The sequence below is a fragment of the Biomphalaria glabrata genome, chromosome 6 (assembly GCF_947242115.1).
Source record: "Biomphalaria glabrata chromosome 6, xgBioGlab47.1, whole genome shotgun sequence".
Taxonomy (NCBI): domain Eukaryota; kingdom Metazoa; phylum Mollusca; class Gastropoda; family Planorbidae; genus Biomphalaria; species Biomphalaria glabrata.
In genome coordinates, this window is record NC_074716.1 from 30,477,483 (window position 1) to 30,500,041 (window position 22,559).

The 22,559-nt window shown below is 37.4% G+C and overlaps 1 protein-coding gene across 2 annotated transcripts in view; it reads right to left on the reverse strand.

Moving 5' to 3' along the window:
- LOC106077013 (metabotropic glutamate receptor 1-like) overlaps window positions 1-22,559 on the reverse strand; it is a 163,023-nt gene that overhangs the window by 39,837 nt on the left and 100,627 nt on the right. For both annotated transcript variants that reach the window (XM_056032201.1, XM_056032202.1), the window contains exon 7: window positions 19,954-20,197. In XM_056032201.1, the coding sequence (XP_055888176.1) occupies window positions 19,954-20,197 (244 nt within the window). The remainder of the gene's footprint in view (window positions 1-19,953; window positions 20,198-22,559) is intronic.

Below are 22,559 nucleotides of genomic sequence, written 5' to 3' on the forward strand. Positions count from 1 at the left end.
ATGAATTACCCAAATGAAATACCCAAATGAAATACCCAAAATAAAATACCCTAATGAAATACCCTAATGAATGAGCTGCTATGTTAAGGTAATTGCTTCACAAGTAAAACATTCAAATCAATGTCTCAAGTGTCAGGTCGCTGTATGCGTTTATTGCAATTCCTCTATTCAGGTCGCTCGAGGGCAAAACCTGGGTGGACACGAATCTCGAAAATGGCTCAATCGATTTTCGTAGAAATTTAACAGCTGATGTAAATGTACAATGGCCACATTGGGAAGACTAGAAAATCTTTATCTTGAACAGATTAGGTCTTCGGGTATTCCCGCTTTCATTAAGGTTAATTTTCTGAAGCATTTAGCGTACCCTCTTCTTTGACAAGATCTTTAAGCTTATCATTAGAAAATTATAAGTAGTAGATTTATACATTCGCTAAAACAGGATTTTATTCTAGAGAGGGGGGGATGGTGGGAAATGGGGGGAGGAAATGTTTCAATTATAAAATTTGAGAGCAGATATAATCGCCCTATAAATGACCAATTTTCTCTCTTTGAATTTTTTTTTAAAGTTATAGAACTACATTTTTTATTCTATTATCCTTCTTTCTTATAATTAAGAACCTCGTTTATTGAAATGTGACTACCTCTTGATAATCAAATTATAAAACACAAAACATTTTCACAAATAAAAAAGGCTGTTCCAGTGTTGTTGTTGTTTTTTGTGTTGTTGTTGTTTTTTGTCTGCATTTTGAGATATCATCACGCGGTCAAGGTGCAATTAAAATGTAATAAAAAACATGTCTATAGAACTTAGCAGACTAAAATAGAAAATAAATTGTGTAGAAAAACAAGCCAAACAAAGCGGAAACAACAAAGTTGCACAACCAAGTTCTCCAAAGCCCCTATATAGATTTTAAAATAAAGAGCCAAACAGATAGATAGAAAGAAAGAAAGATGACAAACAAACAGACGGACGAATATACGGACGGAAGAACGGACGGACGACGGAGCTAAATAGATAGATAGATAAAGAGATATAGATAGATAGATAAATAGATAGATAAATAGATAGATAGATAGATAGATAGATAGATAGATAGATAGATAGATAGATAGATAGATAGATAGATAGATAGATAGATAGATAGATAGATAGATAGATAGACAGACAGATTGAAAGATAGATTGAAAGATAGATTGATAGAATTCATGAATAAATCTGTACACTGAAGCATTTCACTTAAAGGTCAAGGTCTTAATGGCCATCCTTTCACTAGTGGCCACTCCACGTTAAGGAACAAGACCCTAACCAACAACGACAGCCCTTGATGGCCAGATAACCGGACGTCATTAATTTTGTTATAGCCAAAGCCGTGATCTACTAACCTGCGTATTCCCGCTGGAGGGCCGGCGGTCCAAATATAGCCAGAAGTCTCGCAGGAGGAATCAATCAAGAATCAATACTGTTGAACCAATTCATTATGTTTGTACCATAACTACTAGTAGAGTTCCTTTCTTTCAGTGCCAATAATATTTGCAAACAGAAGTTTATTTTTTTTGTACTTGGTTCTTATTACTTTATTAGTTTAAATAGCAATTGGAATGATTAGATAAACACTATTATACATATTAGATCAGATCAATGTTTGTTATCAAAGACTTTATACACAACTTTCATTACCATACATGCCTCTAGCTTCATCAGATCTAAAGATCATTTAAAATGTAATCACAATCTTCAAACTAGGGAAGTAATTGCTTAAGCTGAGGGGAGACAATAGTTGGTAAATTTGGTTTGGTATCGAAATAGGGAAATTAATTCTACTTATTGAGAGATGTGGCTGTATATGTAGGTCCATTACCCTTATTGCCTTTTATACAAGTTTACACATTTTTTTTCCAGTTCTAGGATGAAGTTACAACTGCATAAATATTCATAATCGATGGCAATACATGAATCAATTAAAGAGATAATAGGGGAGAGCTTATTTAGGCCTATAAAAAGTAAAGTTCTTCTATCAAACCATGCGGTCTAAGGGGCAGATGAGATAAGGCCATATGTTTATTTGGCCAACGGTTAACGAGCAGGGTGTTATGTGGCTAGCACAACGACCAACAACCTTTACTTTTCCCAACTTAAGTCAATTACCCAATAGAGTTGGGTAGGCTCAGGGGCACCCTAAAAATCGTGAAGTTCAAAATCCGAGATTGGAACCTAGGGCCCCAGGTTCGGAAACGAATCGCTTAACCACTCTGCTACCGCGCCCTTAGGCTTTTTAGCAGATCTAAAAACTCCCCGCAAAGCAAGAAACTTTTCGGTCATGTTTGTTTGCTCCTATGGTTTAAATAAAAAGGACATCTCCGTGTAACTGTTACTGGACTACGTATGCGTGAGACAAGCTGTGGTCAACCAATGGTCCACTCTCCGCCATCATAAGGGCTCTCCAAATGGAGGCTATCTAGAGGAAGAGGTTTACGAAACTTTTAATCATACGCTCTTAAAACGCCACTATTGTATTTAGAGAGAACTAATACCTCAGCAACCCGCATAATCAACACTCTGTATGGTAAACCTGAGGATGGTTGAGGAGTTCTTTACTTTTCCTTGTTACAGATTTTAAAGTGGCTTACAGTTCAGAAGTCAAAGGTTCAGAAGTCAAAGGCTCTCTAGATGAAGACGTATAATAAACTAGAGTAAGATACATGGTCTATTAACTTTCATGAAACCTTCGCCTGTACTTGTGACCATGTAGACAAAGTCTTGGTTCCAATACTAATGACACTAGTTGTCTATTAAGTAAAAACAATTCTTGATGTCTATCTATATAAGTATTAACGACTTTCTCCCAAATTGCCCCCCCCCTCCCTTTGGACGACGTGAATAGATTGACTAGTGAAAACAATGAGAATATTTTTCTTTCTTCATAGATTGACTAGTGAAAACAATGAGAATATTTTTCTTTCTTCATAGATTGACTAGTGAAAACAATGAGAATATTTTTCTTTCTTCATAGATTGACTAGTGAAAACAATGAGAATATTTTTCTTTCTTCATAGATTGACTAGTGAAAACAATGAGAATATTTTTCTTTCTTCATAGATTGACTAGTGAAAACAATGAGAATATTTTTCTTTCTTCATAGATTGACTAGTGAAAACAATGAGAATATTTTTCTTTCTTCATAGATTGACTAGTGAAAACAATGAGAATATTTTTCTTTCTTCATAGATTGACTAGTGAAAACAATGAGAATATTTTTCTTTCTTCATAGATTGACTAGTGAAAACAATGAGAATATTTTTCTTTCTTCATAGATTGACTAGTGAAAACAATGAGAATATTTTTCTTTCTTCATAGATTGACTAGTGAAAACAATGAGAATATTTTTCTTTCTTCATAGATTGACTAGTGAAAACAATGAGAATATTTTTCTTTCTTCATAGATTGACTAGTGAAAACAATGAGAATATTTTTCTTTCTTCATAGATTGACTAGTGAAAACAATGAGAATATTTTTCTTCTTTTTTTTTCTAATCGTCCTTAAAGTTGAGTCTATGATTCTTGGAACTCTAGGCTTATGGAAGTGTGCCTCCATCTGGCTGTCTGAACACACTTCTGTCTAGGAAAGAGCCAATCAGATGTAAATTATAACATCCCTATTACCGATATCTCATGGCACTCAGATAACAAGCGAGGCCAATGGCCAAGAACACCAGGGAAACTGATGATTGTCCTTCTTTGGCTATAGATTGTTTACCGTAGACCCCCTCCCATATTTTTCTTACTTTATCAATATAATGAGCCCACACATGTTATTTCTCCCACACCCATTCTCGGATCAATATGAAACTTTGTATAATTATTAATTGGCATAGATGTGACACAAAACAATAAAATAAATGAATCAATTAGTCAATTAATTACTAGCAATACTGTATTTTCTTCGATACCAACAAGGGAAATTAGTCCTTCAGTATTCACATATATAGCTAAATGTGTTGGATTTGGTCCACTTAGATCATTGTAAACGTTTTTTCTTACAAAAAAACACTTTTTGGATCACGTTGAAACTTAAAACAAACAATTATTCATCGTACCTAACAAAATAGGAATCAAATTTAAAAAAAACAAATTAGTCAATTAATTATTGGTTACTTTTTTTTAATCGAATAAGGGAAATAAATTCTATATAATTGAGAGATATAGTTGTAGGTGCAGAGCTCTTCACCTTAGTTATTTAAACAAGTATTTTTTTTATATTTCGCTTGTTTACTTCTTGCTTCTCTAATAATACATATTTCAACGCTAATTCTAGTATCTAGTCTGTTGCATTGGACCAGCTCGTAATTTTAAGTATCACTTTCCCCTTCCCACCCCCCACAACTGTCCAGCGTAACAAAAAGTCTTCTGCTTTTCAGTTCTTATTCGATAAATATGGATATATATTTGGGCCCGGGCCCTTTTTTCGTATTACATCCTGCAAATGCTCATATAATGCTCTGGCCTACAACCCCCCTTCCAACTCTTATTTTTTGTATTACAACTTCTCTCATGTCATCAACTTCCCTTTAGACCAGTTTAGTCTAGTATATAAAACGTTTCATTGGAAAGGACCGCTTAATTCTGGCCCATGAATGCTATATCACTTTTCTCTACCCCCTCCCCACCCATTTTGTTACAGCAGTATCACATACAACATTCTTCTTTTCTTGCTTCATTAAAAGTTCAGTTCTATTTGTCCGTGATGGTACATAACAGTCATATTCATTTTAGAATGACATGTACAGCGTATTTTGTGTTACGCAGCTTCCATTACCTTCCCTCTTCTTCCTATGCAATCCTAAATGGTACTTTAAGTTTGAGTCACATTCTTAAAAATATCTCATTTGTTAAGCTTGAAAAACATTAGAGATAAATGATTTTATTGGTAAGAGAATTTCAGAAACTAGAAAATGAAAAGAAATCCCAATGCCTTCTTTCTAATACGAATGACACATTTGGATGTTAGCCAAAGAGCTCAATAAAACTGGGTACTCACGACCATTATGGAAGAACGCTCACGGACACCTTTGGTGGGTGAACAGAGTGACCGCCGGTGTATCACTCGATCCACTTGACCTTATTCACGCTATGCTGCCCTGGTTCACTCTCTTTGATTCAATCAGAAGATCGTCTAATGTCACTTGTGCGCGTGATAGCTTCCCTTTTTTAATCTTGTCTTTTCCCCCCGGCCTTTTGGTCGGATACAAGGCACATGCAAATAAATATTTTGGTTTCAGTCGGCACGTTCTAAAGGACGCAATGTTTTACTAGCCACGTGGCAATGAGGCATCATGCGGGTCACGTGGTAGGAGCTCGAGTCTCTGTTGAGTTGCTCACGTCGTCAATAAGATGGAATGATCCATTGACAACGTTGCACATGGCCTTGACTTGTGGCCTGCTCACAGGCGGATTTAGTGGTACAAATGTGGTATGCGAGTAATAGTGTACTTACGTCAATTTCAGTGTTTACCAAAGTGGGGTACGCGTACCCCCAGAGGGAAGGGTATCCCCCAGGGGTACGGCAAGAGTTTGAAGTGAGATTCGTGATACACCTCATTAAGTATTCAGATTTTTTAAAAATACTCTATTCATTAGGTTCAGTTTTTAAAAGAAAATACAATAAATAAGTTTCACATGACATTTTTATCAATAAGCATTTTAGGAATAATTTCTACAACTATCATGAAATGGATAAGGATGTTACGAGTTCTACAACTATCCTGAAATGGATAAGGATGTTACGAGCTCTACAACTATCATGAAATGGATAAGGATGTTACGAGCTCTACAACTATCATGAAATGGATAAGGATGTTACGAGTTCTACAACTATCATGAAATGGATAAGGATGTTACGAGCTCTACAACTATCATGAAATGGATAAGGATGTTACGAGCTCTACAACTATCATGAAATGGATAAGGATGTTACGAGCTCTACAACTATCATGAAATGGATAAGGATGTTACGAGTTCTAAAACTATCATGAAATGCATAAGGATGTTACGAGTTCGGACAACATGTCGCATTTATCTACGTTATTAAAGATGTTATTATTTTTTTTTATTTCCTGTTCAAATAAGTCAACTATAAGAACACAAACTAAACCCAATGATTGAATAATTTAATGTAAGAAAATTAGGGTCAATCCATTTTTGGTTGGTAGGGGCAGGGGTAATCATAGTTAAGAAAATTCTAGAAGGGGTACGCGTATGTTGAAAATGTAGTTCAACTCTGGTCTAGATGATTCTAGATCTAGATCTAGTGACACTAGTACTTATCGTTAAGCGAGTCCCATTGAACAGATACATACAATTTAGAATATGTAATAATTTCATTTCACAAAACTTATTAGTACAGCAAACAGTTACATTGAATTCTTTTCAATTTAATATCACAATAGAAATGAATAGAATAAATGAGTCCAAGGTGGTAAGAATATTAAAATAAAACCACATCAATAAACCCCGACCCTTCTTATCTTCTCCTTTTTGAACCCTTTCGATCTATGTTTAGATTTAGAAAATGTGTGCACAATCCAGAATAGATAGTAAAAGTAGGATCCACATTTAAAACAGCCAACTTGATAGCTTGTTGACAATAATTAAATTTTCCAGCTTTTCTGTCTCAATCTGCCAGCTTGTAACAGAAAGATGAATAGCCAACTTCATGAAGTCAATGTAACATTTTTGCATATCCTCTGATAAGCTTCCAAATTCTTAATAGGTTCAGGAAACATTAAAAACAAAGACATGGTACCTCGAAAATGGCTCTATTGATTTTACTAGAAATGTTACATTTTATGTACATCTTTTGAAAAAAAAAATACAAGCTGATTGGTCACACAGGGAAAAAATCTGGTTTTACCATTATAATCTTTCAAAATATAATCCTCTTAAAATCACATTAGGTCTACTAGACATCTATGTGATGTTCTACTAATTGGTTCACAGACCTATATATATATATTGTATCTAGACTACACATTTTAATCTTTTAACACTACAGGAAAAATGTCGTAGCTTTATTTCATGAATTTGCGAGAATATATAGTTCTGTGATTAATACATAACAATCTCTCTCTTTATATATATATAGGTCTGTGAGTTGATGAATCGTGGATAAGAATGTGTTTCTTTATTCCAGTCTAGATATAATATATATAGGTATATGTCATAGACTTATGTATACTATATCTAGACTGGACATGGAGATTTTTTAACACTACAAAAAATCTGAAATTTTTTTAGAAAGTTGTATCAAGGCGTTGTTTTGTAAAGTAGTTAAAAGAAGTAATGTTATTTTTTTCCACCCTAACCTATGTAACATATAATTTAACTTTTAGATCTAGATCTAGTAATTGAACATCAAGATTAAGAGTACTCTCGTCTCATAAGTATTATTTTGCATAATTTAGATACATAATCTAGAAAAATCTAGTTAATCTGTTTTAAATGTACATAAGATGATTTAAATCAACATGAATTATTTCCATCTAGGATTTTTGAAACATTATCTCAAAGGAGACAAACAGGAAATGGCTTTGTTTCATATATTTGCGTGAACATCCGAGAAATGATTTTGCATTATTTCTAAACTTTGAAAACTAAAGATCATTACTTTTTTAAGACAGAAAAGATTGATTGGGGCGACTCCCCTTAGAGCCTGAAAAAAGAGTTTACATACATAAAAATCTATATATGTTTAGGTCTGTGAATCGATCAATCGCGGATAAGAATTTATTTCCGGTTTCCAGTCTAGATATAATATGTATATATATATATAGGTCTGTGTATTGAAAGTTCCCGCTAAAGAGTTTAAAAAAACAAATATAAGTTCATGAACATTTTGCGCACCGCCTTATGTAGAATACGGCAGGGCCGGTCTTAGGGCACTGCAACCTATGCGGCCGCAGTGGGCCCCGCACTTTCATAGGCCCCGCGCATTATATTATTAAATTAAACCATTATAACATATTACAGGGTTCCCTCCGGTTCCTGATTTCCCACGGGCTCATGGAAATGTCCAAAAATATTTAACATCTCATGAAAAATAGACAAAATTGTCATATTGGGGTGTCATTCAATTACTTGAGGCCAACAATTCACAAAGATAGATTAAACATTTTGGCAATACTTGCTATTGCTATTAAACGTGATCTATGTAGGATTTTTAACCAATTACTTAAATTCTGCTAAGTCACTGGTTTTCCTGGCTGGCTCAGGCAACCCATTCCACGCTTTAATAGCATTAGGGAAGAAGGAGCATTTGTACAAATTTGTCCTATCATATGGAACGAGGAATATGCCTTTATCTTTATGTCTTTCTGGGTATTTTATTAGATTTTGCTTTTGTATTTGAAGATTATGGTTCAGTGTTTTATGTATAATTTCTACTTTACTGTTGAGTCTTCTCTCCTGAAGGCTTTCTAAATTTAGTGATTTCACCAAAGATGTTAATCTAGTCAAATGGGAATATTCGTGTGTTATGAATCTCATGAAAATGACTTCGCTACACGCAAGGCTGTAAAGTTAACTTGATCGTGATATTGTACTTAGTGAAGAATGAATACAATGCAAAGACGAATTTATTTTCTAATACAAAATCTTAATTTTCACTTATTATTCTTATCCCTACCCAGACTAGGCCCCGCGCAATCCGTTTCGCATAGGACCCCGCAATTGTTAAGGCCGGCCCTGGAAGCTATTATCTTTTTGTGTTTGTAAGTCCTGATCTTTATCAACAAACTATAATTTTATACAATCTGAGTAGATTTATACAAAGGGCGTATCGAGATTTTTTTACAAAAAAAAAAAAAAAAAAGGCGAGGTAGGGTTTGGTTAATAAATGCTCTTTTTTATATCAATCATTTATTAGTCAGAACATGCATTAGGAAGAGAGACGCACTGTACAAAGCAATACTAATAATAGTATAACAATAACAGAGATGACTGGTTGGTGAGCATTCGGCCAATACCTTCTCTACGTCTTAACACCGGAACTTCAGCATTAAAAAAAGACCAAATGATATGAAGTTTGATGTCACCAAACTATTGAGGCAGATAGTGTGGCAGTCACACCGCTGTGCTCGTGTCTCGGTTAGTCAGGTTTCCTTATTGTCACAAGATAGGGGCATCACTGGGGATGGGCTAACTCTAGAATGCCGTGAGTTAGAGGGTTAAAGAAATGATTTCTGGGTAAAAACAACAGCAGAAAATGAAGCATACCATTTGAAAGCATTCATGCACTAAGGCTCAGTGCTGGGATCAATCCCTTATAGCACAGTCCAGGTATATGGCAATGACAGGTTTTACCTGTCGCCATACAGAGTGAGACCCCCGCATGCACCAGTTCTATTTGCTCCAAGACAAGTCGTATGTTCGATTGTGTTTCTGAGCAGTCGTAGAGGATGTGTTCTTCTGTCTCTTCTTCCTTGAAGCATACCTAGACACATTTTAGTGCATGCTACCTTAAGTTCAAAGGTCACCACATCTCTGTCTCTATTTCACACACACACACACACACTAAACCTTCCTCACAAACACTAGTTCCACAAAAAAACGTCCACAGCATTTACACATAGAAAACTTTAACACTTCGATTACTTAGGGGTCTAGGATTCAAACTCATTTCTTCGAATCCATAGCCAAAGGATATGCCACTGCGGGGAAAAGTTGATGTATTTATCACGACAGATATTCTATTTTTAAAACCCATGTTTCAAACTGTTGATGGAACCAATAAACAAAAGCTCTATATGACGCAGTGCTCACACGTGATTTGTCAAGCAACCAATGACATTCGAGAAAAGGTTATAAAGGTGAACTCCATTCTTTTTAGTGGGGCTCTTCAGAAAATTGCCGCCATATGAAATATTTTTGCACTAGCGAGAAGCTTTCTCTTTGTTGGTTGTTATTCTCTTTTATCCTTTTTTTTTTTCATCTCTAACTTAATCTTCAAGATTTTTGCCTGAAATACGAAAAAAAAAATAATTCAAACGCCTAAAGCCAAAATGCTAAAATCGTCTGCTATGACGTCACAGTTTTCCAGAATTACGGGACTTAGCATTGAGCTCAACCGTTGTTTTCCGATTTTCTCTTTTGTGTCGGAAAGACAAAGAAAAAAAAAAGCGGTAAAGAAACAAAAAAAAAGGGGAGGGGGATTGGGGCAGGCTAGTGCTCTTGGAATAAATGTATTGAAATAAGAGACAATAATATAAGATAATCATTTAGTGTTGGAATTGTTTGTTTTTTTTTTGTTCACGTTACAATGACCAAAAGGGTTGCTTTCAGTTCAACGTTGAATTCTACTTTTCTTCATTTGTTGCACTCAACTTGTAGAAGATTTACTATCGGGACTCGATGAATCTTAAACACTAAGTTTTACAAATACTGGCGAAATAAATTATTGTCGATGTTAAACAATTATTTAGGTATCTAACTGTATTACCTGACCCAATAACATTATAAGATAAAACTCCTACTCAACAGACACATTACAATGATAAACCCCGACCTTGAAAGACCTCATACCTTGATAAGCCTCTGAACTTGAAAGACCTCAAACCTTGATAAGCCCCTCAGCTTTAACCACCCATACCTTTATAAGATCCCACCAGAAGAGACTCCACGCCTTGATAAAAGTCTGAACTTACAACACCTTTACCTTGATTAAATTTTAAACAATATGAGACATTGAACGACCCCATATCTCGATAAAACAACGGCTTAGAAAATAAGTTGATTAAAAAAAAAACGACCTTAAAAGACCTCATACCATGAAAAACGCAGAGCCCAGAACTTGATAGAGCGATGAATCACTATAATCAGTCAAATACATCTGGATTTAAAAAAAACAAAAACAAGAACGAAATAAAATCTGTTCAAAAATATGACTGAACCTTTTCTTAAAATCTATAATTTTAAAAGGAAATATTTTTTAAAATGATTAATTACTTTATCGTGTAATTATTTTTCTTGACAAATGTGAAAGTTGTTTCCAACTGAACTGAAATCAATAAGTCAGAATCGCAGCCTGAGCGAGTCGGAAGCTAAAGTGTCAACCGTCATTAGGAAATATGAAATGCGAATGGAGTCAAGAATTATATTTTTTTGTAAGAGTTGGCAAGTGGTGCGGTAAACGTGTGACAACTTAGTCAATTCTTTCATCCGAAGTTAGAGACTGGTAAGATCACATGCCAGTAGTGGCGGGGAAGATATACAAAATGAAAGACGTCTTTAGGTCTTGAAGGTTATTAAGTTTCAATTGGGAAGCACAGATAAAGAAATAAAGATATTATTGAATTGAATATTTGGCGATGGAGATCAAGGATTCTAAGTCGTTTTTTTTTCGGATTCTTCAAATTTTTTCAATTAGAAAATATTTTTCTAGCCATGTCCGGGCTTTGGCAAATGGAGACTCTAAAACTAAATCAACGAATAACTGAAATTCAAATAGTGCTATTTCCACCCTACATTGCTCTATGCCTCAATAGCGTGGACAGTATAGAGAATACATGCACAAAATCTGAATCACTTCCACATGACCTGTCTTAGAAAAATGCTGAATGTCAAATGGCAAGAAAAATACCAGATACTGAAGTCCTTCGAAGAGCGGGCCTGCAAAGCTTCGACACAATCTTGATGCAGTCCCAGCTGTAATGGGCAGGCCACATCTGCAGAATGGAAGACCTGCGCATCCCTTAACGACTCCTATATGGCCAATCAAAGGAAGTTCACAAGGTAGACAAAGAAAACGCTTTAGGGACACCCTCAAAGCTTCTCTGAAAGCGTTCAGCACTGACCCAGCCACCTGGGAGACAGAGGCACATGACAGAGCATCATGGCGTCGCGCTGTGAAAACTGGCGCACAAATAGCTGAGGAAAAGAGAACAGCCCTGGCAGAACAAAAGTGTCGAAACAAATCAAGGCCAATGAGACTAGCTCCAGCTGGAATAACCTGCCCAGTGTGCAGCTGAACATTCCAGGCTCACATAGGTCTCACCAGCCACACGAGCAGGCACAAATTCCCAGTGCTAAAGCCCTCAGCCCCCTGGATGACAAAAGTGATCATCATCGAACCACGATGGACGAACTATCATTTCCGTTGCGTTCACTTAGCGTTCCGTGTAAGATTTTTAAATATATTCGTACAAATGTCATAAACTGATTTTTCATCTCAATCCAAGCTCAGATAGCACGGATGTGCTTCAATGACGATTCATGATCACCAGACTAGAAATCAGGTTCCAGCATTTCACCATATGGAAGAAACAATGTATTTAGTATTTAGCTTTAAAAAGTAGATCTAGACATTCGTGGATAGATATATAAGATAAGGCAAACCTTGAATTATATTAGAGACTTAGAACTAGGCTAGTAGACAGAGAGCCACAGAGAGCCACAGAGACTGAGAGCCACAGAGAGCCACAGAGAGTAGACAGAGAGCCACAGAGAGCCACAGAGTTCTGCTATGTTTAAGATATATCCATGTTTCGCAATTTTTTCTCTAAAAAAGGTCGTTGAGTCCTGTGCGAGGCCCTTACCAATCAAAGGCCCTAGGTTGTTTAGTTTGCTAATGCCTAAGGCCGGCCCTGCTCAAGCCTCATAAGAACCTCTTCATTTTTTTTTCTTCACACACCCTCCCTTTTTTTGGCATATTAAAACATTTGGTACTAAAATATATACATAAAAGTGGTATACAGTTTCTTGAGGTCCTAAAACTTCTGACTCGTCACGCTATTTCTTCTTGACGGTAAGTAACGGTACCTGGTAAGAACGGGAAGTGCTATGGCAACGTTGCTGAAGGGGAAATGTGTGAAGACCTCAAAGGTTTTGATGAAATACATTGCTATTTGATGGGAGATTTTTTAAAATGTTAGTGAATACCAATATCTCTTATTACAAACTTTAAAAGACCTTATACCACAAGTTCCATTTAATCTATGGTTGACGTAGCTTCGCCCAATCTCTTTTTGAAACTCTATAAAATACAAACTTGAGCATTTTGAGAACTTACTCAAAAAAAATGAAGTGTCCTCTTTATCTTTATAGCATGTCGATATCATGTCATCTCCATATCACATGGTTTGAGAGACACTGTGACATGAGGTAGTCACTTTCACTGAGAACACTTATTTATCATATTTCACGTGGAAAGTGAAATCTAGTTGGGAATTATGGGTAAGCCTCGTTTTGGGAGCTGACCACATGGTCAGACATCAGTAGCCACTATGGCCATATGGACGTATAATTTGTATTGTTTAGAAAGCATTACTAGATGCTGTTATTGTGTGTACTCGATATATTCCATTGGATCTTACTACTTGTATTGCTTTATGGCTGGGTTGGCCAGTGTGTTATTACTTTACATTTCAGAAATACATTTATTAATGAGTTGATTAATAGATTTCAATGTTTGTTGCGCTACTCTAACTATAGTAGTTATCCGCGACAATAATTCACGAGAAGGGATGACTAGTTTAGTTAATACTCAGCAGACACTTTAATAAGCACCAGAAATGGTGTTACACTCTATGGGTTAAATTAGTCTTGCAGCTGTGTTGTTAAGTGTCCAAGACTGGCAAACATATCATATATTTTAAATCTCTCTCTCTCTATGGCCTCCTTCAGTCGCGAAGCGACTATGAATCATCTCATGGAAATGAGTTGAATACCTGGGCATTAGCTGTGGTCGGAACGATGTCACCCACACATCAGTTACCCCCACTCCACGCAGCTGATGTATCCAAAGGAACGGCAGTGCCGATACAGTTTGGGGTCAGGGGCGTCGCAGGTTCTGCCAGAGTGCAGCTCTGGGTTCTGCAAACTGCCTTAGGGTCGCCAGCTCCTGATTTTGCCTAAGGGTAGACTCCCGAAGCCTTTACCATGATTGGGTATAGCTGCAAGGCAAAAGAGGTTTGAATTCAGAGTTTTCCTTCTCCTAAGTGGGTAGCCAGCCAAGGCTAACGAGCCCCTCCTGCCCGAAGCTTACTGGTTAAGGCGCCAGTTACTCGCCTTTGCCCCTTCTCCTGTTAGTGAGAACAGTTCCGCCGGTCTCAACATCTTAGCCACACGTGAAGACCAGGAGGTGGATTGGTTGTCAGAGGCTATTTGAGAAGCATGCCATTAGGAAGCATTTTATAGGGTTCCGGAAGGTTGTCATTGCCTGAATTGGTAATGGATGTAAGCACTCCACTACCTATTTTTAATACTGGGGAAGTATAGTGCAGTGAAGAAATCCTGTAATTTATTTCCAAAATTTAACAGCCCAAATTAGCTGTTAGGCAGATAATGTAAAAGCCATATTTTTCTGTGTTTGACGGTTAACGAAGGTGTCATGTGGCCCCAACTTGTCAGGTACCCATCAGAGATGGAGGGACTCTTAAGAATCTAAAGATTAGGGCCGGTCTTAGGCTATTGCAACCTATGCTGTCGCAGTGGACCCCGCGCTTTCATAGGCACCCACCCCACTAATTCTAGGTGTAATCATTAAATTACAAATTATATACGAAAAAAAACTGGAAATCTCCTGAATTTATTAAAATCCCCTGAGAACTCATAAAAATCTCCTGAAAAATAGACAAAATTGTCATTTATGGGTGTCATTCATTGCGAAAAACACCAATCCTACGCGCGATAAAAAAAAAGGCACTATGAGCTTTCATGTAATAAAATGTAATAATCGGGCGAATTGTCACCTTAGTCGGAAATTCCAATACTTTTTTAACTTTTATAGTCACTGACATATAAATATGCCATAGGTTGCAAGGTTTGCAAAGTAAAGTTAATTTGATCGCAATTTTGAACTTCGTAAAGAATGAATAGAATTAAAACTTGATTTTTTTCTAATACAAAATGTTAATTTTCACTTATTATCCTTATTCCCACCCAGAGTGGGCCCCGCGCAATCAGTTTCGCATAGGACCGGCCCTGCTAAAGAATACTGAAATTCGAAACCCCAGTCTTCACTGGGATTCAAACCAGAGACCACTCGACCATTTAGATAAATTGTTAAATATATCAAAGTACTTATTGTTTTCTATAAGGTAACTTTGAGATTGTCTTTGAACACCGTAAATGTCACAATCTGTCCATACTTCACGCATGATGTAGGACATTACGGGTTGAGGAATATAAAGGAACAGACACTGGAATGTCGTAGGTGGTGCACAATAGTGACTATTGACTATATGAAAATGGCAACCTATAAAATTTAATTGCAGCTTATTACTAGTAGATTGGCGTGTCCATGTATAGGGAATGGACTGAACAGATTATAGGTTACAATAGAGATCTATATTCATTTAGTAAAGAATAAAGCTTCAGATTATTTTTTAAGCCAAAAAAAAAAATTTTAAAAATGGTCAGATAAAAATAATCTATCCTCGCCAGGGTTTTGCATCAGAATATTCTTGTTATTTTTTTTTATAAATAAGAGAGATAATTTTTCTTTAAAAAAAAAAAACATGCTACGCAGCTTAGGAATTACTGTTCTTGTTTTATTAATGCTTGTTCTAATAATCAAATCAAAGAGACTTCTTGTAGTTTTCTATAGCAGTGTTTAGTTTAGTTTTTATCTCGCGTTTTCTAATATTTAGTTTTTTTATCTGGACTGACGAAGGTCTATAGCTTTCGCCACTCTTGACGAAATAAAAATATTCGTCCCTCGCTATTTCCCTCGTTCACTCTTCTGTCAAGCCCAATTTACTCCCATTTAGGAGTAAACAAAACGTGACATGCCAAGAACGTAATTCTGGGAGGTCTGGCTGGGGTCAAGACGGACCGTCTCTCATTAAGTGCCCTTTTAACGCAGCATCATCGGCGTTGTTCTCTTTCAGTCATAACAGCATCGACATGTTTGTTGTACGCTCGCTTTATTTCTCATCACGTTCCTGTTTCACGTTCCTGTTTCACGTTCATGTTTCATGTTTCTGTCACCTTCTTGTAGGTGTGTTGTTGTTTTTCATGTATATCTCAAGAAGACAAGTATGTGTCTCACATGTATGTGTCTCACAAGTATGTGTCTCACAAGTATGTGTCTCACATGTATGTGTCTCACATGTATGTGTCTCACATGTATGTGTCTCACATGTATGTGTCTCACATGTATGTGTACTTGAACTCAACTAGACAGTTCTGTTGTTAAAAATGTTTTCGTTTTGCCACCTGAATGTTTGTAGTTCAGGTTTTTAAGATTTATATTATCTTCTTATCTTTAAACATAGTAGCCATTATAACTCTGAATTGTGAACTGATTTAAATAAGCCAACACAAATACGGTCACCCCCTCAACTGGTCTGACAGTCTTCTTGTGACTCTTGTAATTCTTAAGTCATGTAACTACACAACATGTCAGCAACGCAATTTAAGCTGACTCCCTACTGGCGTGCCATGCGCTTCGGACTTTGTGATGATAGTTTCGGGTTTGAATCATGACTGCTTCCCCTTGCTATTAAATATTTGTTTCATGTTTTGTGACCCATGAGCTTCAGGGCTATAATCTATGTCAAAAATGTCCACTCTTAGCCAGGAATCTTTACAGTCTCAATATCTCAGCATTTGAAAGAGGATTTAAAACAAATTTTACTCGTCAGATTTGTACCATTTCATATTTTTCTATAATTTTTGAGCATGTATTTCTTTGAGTTTGTGTGTGTGTTTGACAATATTCAATAATTAAATTTATTTTATTTATAATAATATTTTTTTATTTTAAATATTTTATTTATTTCTTGTTTGATGCATTTTATTTTTTTAGAAAACTTGCTAAATCCTATATTTTAAACGTGCGATGTGCAAGGAGAAATCCAAAATAAAATAAAATGAAAACCAAATGTTTGCCATAACATTGTTAATAGTACAATGCAGTTCTACAGGCCGATAGATCAATCCGAATCTTTGTCAGTGTCGATTCTATTAAAATCCAGGGAAAACAATAGTAATTTAGACCAGTTATGATCATCTTATAGTGTGGTTCGTGTCAACGAATAGACCAACACTTATCAAGTAATAAGTTATTTAAGACTACAACTAAACAGTGTCATCACTAGGGTAGGTGTCACAGGTAGCGGTCCGCACCCGAACACCTTTCTACTGACGCCACTGCAACTGCCCCACGGAAACGCTTTAAAGAACAGATTAGGCGCCAACTTGCTTTAACTGACATAGAAGAGAGCACCTGGCTGCAGGCGGCTTAGAAACGAGACACCTGGAGGTCACTTATAAAGACCTCGGGATACACATTTGAGGCCAAAAGAAAATCCACTGCTGAGGACAGACGTAGAAGTCGAAAAGAAATCGATCACCGGTGGAAAATGATTATGTCGTCGCTGGGTGTGGCAAAATATGTAGGTTGCGGCTGGGGCTGCGTAGCCCCGGAAAATACTACACTCTTCATTATGTTCGGACATAAAGACGAGCCTTGTGTATCAGACTAGTGAGTCTGTGAGAGAGAGAGAGAGAGCGTGTGTATCAGACTAGTGAGTCTGAGAGAGAGAGAGAGAGCGTGTGTATCAGACTAGTGAGTCTGTGAGAGAGAGAGAGAGAGAGCGTGTGTATCAGACTAGTGAGTCTGTGAGAGAGAGAGAGAGAGCGTGTGTATCAGACTAGTGAGTCTGTGAGAGAGAGAGAGCGTGTGTATCAGACTAGTGAGTCTGTGAGAGAGAGAGCGTGTGTATCAGACTAGTGAGTTTGTGAGAGAGAGAGAGAGAGAGAGAGAGAGAGAGCGTGTGTATCAGACTAGTGAGTCTGTGAGAGAGAGAGAGAGCGTGTGTATCAGACTAGTGAGTCTGTGAGAGAGAGAGAGAGAGAGAGAGAGCGTGTATATCAGACTAGTGAGTCTGTGAGAGAGAGAGAGAGAGCGTGTGTATCAGACTAGTGAGTCTGTGTGAGAGAGAGAGAGAGCGTGTGTATCAGACTAGTGAGTCTGTGAGAGAGAGAGAGAGAGAGAGCGTGTGTATCAGACTAGTGAGTCTCTGTGAGAGAGAGAGAGAGAGAGCGTGTATGAGAGAGAGAGTATGAGAGAATAAAGAGAGAGAGAGAGAGAGAGCGTGTGTATGAGAGAGAGAAAGAGAGAAAGTGACACACACTTATCGAGACAGAAAAAGAGAGACAGTTCTAAAGATATTGAGAATGATTGGTTGCAACTGACCCATGTTGAGTCGCAAGTGGACTATTATGACCGGCTTCTTTCTATTTAGACTTAGCATTAGGTGACCTTGACTTAAAAATTATTCTATTTAAATTCATATCAATGTATTGACTATTATTCTACAGTGTATTTTTTTGAACCTGTAAATTTGGTTTCAAAAAAGATTTTCTGTTATTTTAACACAAGAAGTTTAATAATAATAATAATAATCTTTATTGTCCGTATGGAAATTTGTCTTACAATTTGTGCATTACACCAAACAAAAAACATTATAACTATAAGAAACCAAAGTTTTCATTCACACCAGACTCACTCATAATTTACATGTGACAAAGCTTATATATTGTTCTTAATGATTTGAATGCCAGGGGAACAAATGAGTGTTTGTGTCTGTTTGTCTTTGCTATCGGTGTCTTGTATCTCTTTTGTGATGGTAAAATTACAAAATCCTGACATAAAGGGTGATTCTTTATTTCGAGGATCTTGTTAGCTTTTTTTATAGATGTTTGTCTCAAACAACTGCCCAAATGGGGTTTGTTTTTTGCCAATGATTTTACCAGCAGCATTTAGGATTCTATAAAGTTTATTTTTATTTTTAATGCTCAGATTGCCATACCAGGCAGTGATATTGCAACTTAAAATATGGCAGATGTGAGCGTGATAAAACATAGCCAAGGCCTTTTCGCTAACATTAAACGAGGACAGTTTTCTAAATAATCGTAATCTTTTTTGCTGATATAATCAGTATTTGCAGTAAAATTTAGTTTATTGTCTAGGCTCGTACCAATGTATTTAAAAGTTTCGCTAACATTATTCAAACAATAAAAAAATAATGAATATATTTGTTATGGAAGTGTGTGAAAAATATTTAACATGTGTTTAGCAGCTCGGATTGTAAAAAAAAAAAAAAAAACTTTATTACTTTTATATTTTGTATGTCTAGGAGTCTAGATCGATTTATAAAGGCAGCAGGTTAAAACTTCCAACAAAGTAAGTCTATAAAACCAGGCTTATAAATTCAGGCTTATAAATTCAGACCTATAAAACCAGGCATTTAACATTTCCAAAAGTAGGAAAATGCACACTGGATGTTACCCATTTACTAATCAATTAATTCAGAAGTGTGTGTCAGCAACGTAGAGACAGTGTAATTATTAGAGAGTCAACTGATTCTTTTCTTTCGTTCTGTGTCAATGCTAGTTGGACAAAGAGTCTTAAATTTCAACTCAATAGAGCGGAGTGCTGTAAAAGGTATTCTGTATGACAAGATCAGGTATAAATGAATATTGGAAATCAATCATCAAGAAGTCTATAGATTTACTTTCTGGACCCAATACAGACATTCATTCCATACAATTTCATATTTGTTTTTATCGCTCTACATTTTTAGCACCAGCGTCAATCTACAGCAGGGGTTCTCAACCTGTGGGTCGCGACCCCCTTGGGGGTCGAATGATGATTTGCCAGGGGTCGCATACGACCATCGAAAATTGTCTACTCTTCTATTGCTGTATGTGTATGTGGGGGGGGGGGTCGCGGCAGAGTGGTGGATTGTAAAAAGGGGTCGCCGAGCATAAAAGGTTGAGAACCGCTGATCTACAGTCTCAGGACATACACACTCTCAGCACACACAGAACACATACTCATCACACACAGAGAACTGAGGACACACACACGCTTAGCTTACACAAATACACAGTCAGCACAAACACACACACTCATGACTAAGCACAAACATATCAATGCCTACAGTTTCTCTTACCTGCCGGGCGGGTCTCCCTGAGCCGTGAACCGAATCTCCTCTTGATTGTATCCCAGGAAGCTGACGTTGAGCAGGTACTGCCAATACAGACTTCCGTTGATGGGCTCCATGGCCGGGCAAAGACCAGTGTGTCCCGGGCACAGGTCACGATGCATGATGTGTAGAGCGTGGGCCATAGTCAGCACAGCGTTAGCCACAAAGCCAAGTTTCGAATCCTGCTTAGTGCCCGCTAGACTTTCATTCCCTGGATACAACAAAGAAAATAACTTGGTAATGATAGGATCAGATGGTGTATAGTGGAGTTATCTTTAATTCAGTGCTTTACAAACTTGTAACTTGCAACCCCCCTTACAAAGTTAAAAAGTAAAAAAAAAACTATAATAAATTCTCTCCAACTCCCTCAGCATGCACTCTTAAAACATGGCTTTCTTAGCGTGTTCCGGGGCTTAGCGCATGCGTAGAGCGTTTCGATGTATTCTGAACTGCTAAAATTCACCTAGTGTCTGGAGCTCACCCTACGTTTAAAAAAATATATAGATGACACTTGCCAATATTAAAACATTGTGCCCATATCACAAGGTCCTCAGAACTGACAAAATCCTTCCTTCAGGGAACATTTCCAGGAAAAAGAAGAGAAGTCACAGAAAGAAAGCGATAGGACGATAACATCAAAAAGTATAGAGCCCTGTCACTGGAAGACATTCTAGTTAAGGCAAGAGAGTAATGGAAGAATTCGGTTGACAAACTAAGGAATTGGTGAAGGTGATAGTGCCTGTAATGGCTGTGATAGCCGTAAGATTCACTCAAAGGTAGCAAGACTGGGCCTGATTTTGTTTCGTGAAGGTCGTCAACAGAACGATATACGATAGTCAGGAATAAATTGACAGTTGCTCTTAAGTGGTAGGAGCTTACCAAATAATTGAGAAGTATTTTATTTGTTTGTTTTTTAACCAATGATTTCTTTCAATGTTTTCACCTCCAACAATAATAGACATCACAAACGTGCCACGCCTATGCAATACACACCACAAACGTGCCACGCCTATGCTCTATATATTCCACAACATCCCTATGTAAATCGCATGAAAGAGCTATTTAACATCAATGTTTAAGTCTAGGCTAGTCTTATGTTGAGCTTGTTGATTAGGAGCAAGATTACCATCCAATACTTTGCACTTTTCACCCAAATTAATTCACAGTGTCTTTCTCTCTATTTTTCTTCTTTCTATTGTCCCCTACTTTTCCATGCCCGAGTAAAAGCATTTTGTCAATAAAATCATCAATGTGAAGAAGAGAGAATAAAAAAAAAACCAGACGAGAGATATGATGCAAAAAATAAGATTAGCTCTTGGGATTAGCTTAATCTTAATCCTTTTCTGGGGTTGCAGTTCACCAAAAATTTCCATTTCCTCCCTGCCCTGTAAGTTTTTTCTGTTTATCTCCTCGGAAATTGCACTTTTACCCCATAAAGATAGTCCTTAATCTATTCAATATTTCATTTTTTTTATTATTTTGCATAGCTCGTTAGGAGAAATGTCTTCTTTTGTTTCAAAGTAAATGCGTGTGTGTGTTTCTTCTCGGCAGCCAGGCGTGAGTGTTGTTGTTGTTGTCTTGTCCTGCAATAGTCCCGCGCTGTTCAACTCATCGCTAGTCAATAACACACAAGACGGATATTGATTCATGCTATCCCAGATTCATTATTTCAAAGCAGCTTCGTGAAGATTAGGGCCCTGCTAATTAGGGTATGGATGTACTTCAAACCAAATGTGACCTTTTATCTCCATCTCTGAAGTGTAACTGTAGAGAAATGAAACCTTCAGGACTATTGAGGTTATTTTGTTTGCGTAATGATGAGGGTAGGTTCAGCAAGATTCACAGATATGGTCGGCAATGCAAGAGATGATTAGACCAAACATGACAGAAAGGGCTGCTTTGTCTCTTCAATTGTTGCTTTGGAAAGAGAGGGGGGGGGTGAAGTGACAAAATGAGTGAGGGAGAGGGGGGTGAAGTGACAAAATGAGTGAGGGAGAGGGGGGGTGAAGTGAAAAAATGAGTGATGGAGAGTAGGGGGGGGGAAGTGACAAAATGAGTGAGGGGGGGGGGGAAAGTGACAAAATGAGTGAGGGAGAGGGGGGGTGAAGTGACAAAATGAGTGAGGGAGAGTGGGGGGGGTGAAGTGACAAAATGAGTGAGGGAGAGGGGGGGTGAAGTGACAAAATGAGTGAGGGAGAGTGGGTGAAGTGACAAAATGAGTGAGGGAGAGTGGGGGGGGGAAGTGACAAAATGAGTGAGGGAGAGGGGGGGTGAAGTGACAAAATGAGTGAGGGAGAGTGGGGGGGGTGAAGTGACAAAATGAGTGAGGGAGGGGGGGGGTGAAGTGACAAAATGAGGGAGGGAGAGTGGGGGGGGTGAAGTGACAAAATGAGTGAGGGAGGGGGGGGGTGAAGTGACAAAATGAGTGAGGGAGGGGGGTGAAGTGACAAAATGAGGGAGGGAGGGGGGGTGAAGTGACAAAATGAGTGAGGGAGAGGGGGGTGAAGTGACAAAATGAGTGAGGGAGAGGGGGGGTGGGTGAAGTGACAAAATGAGTGAGGGAGAGGGGGGGG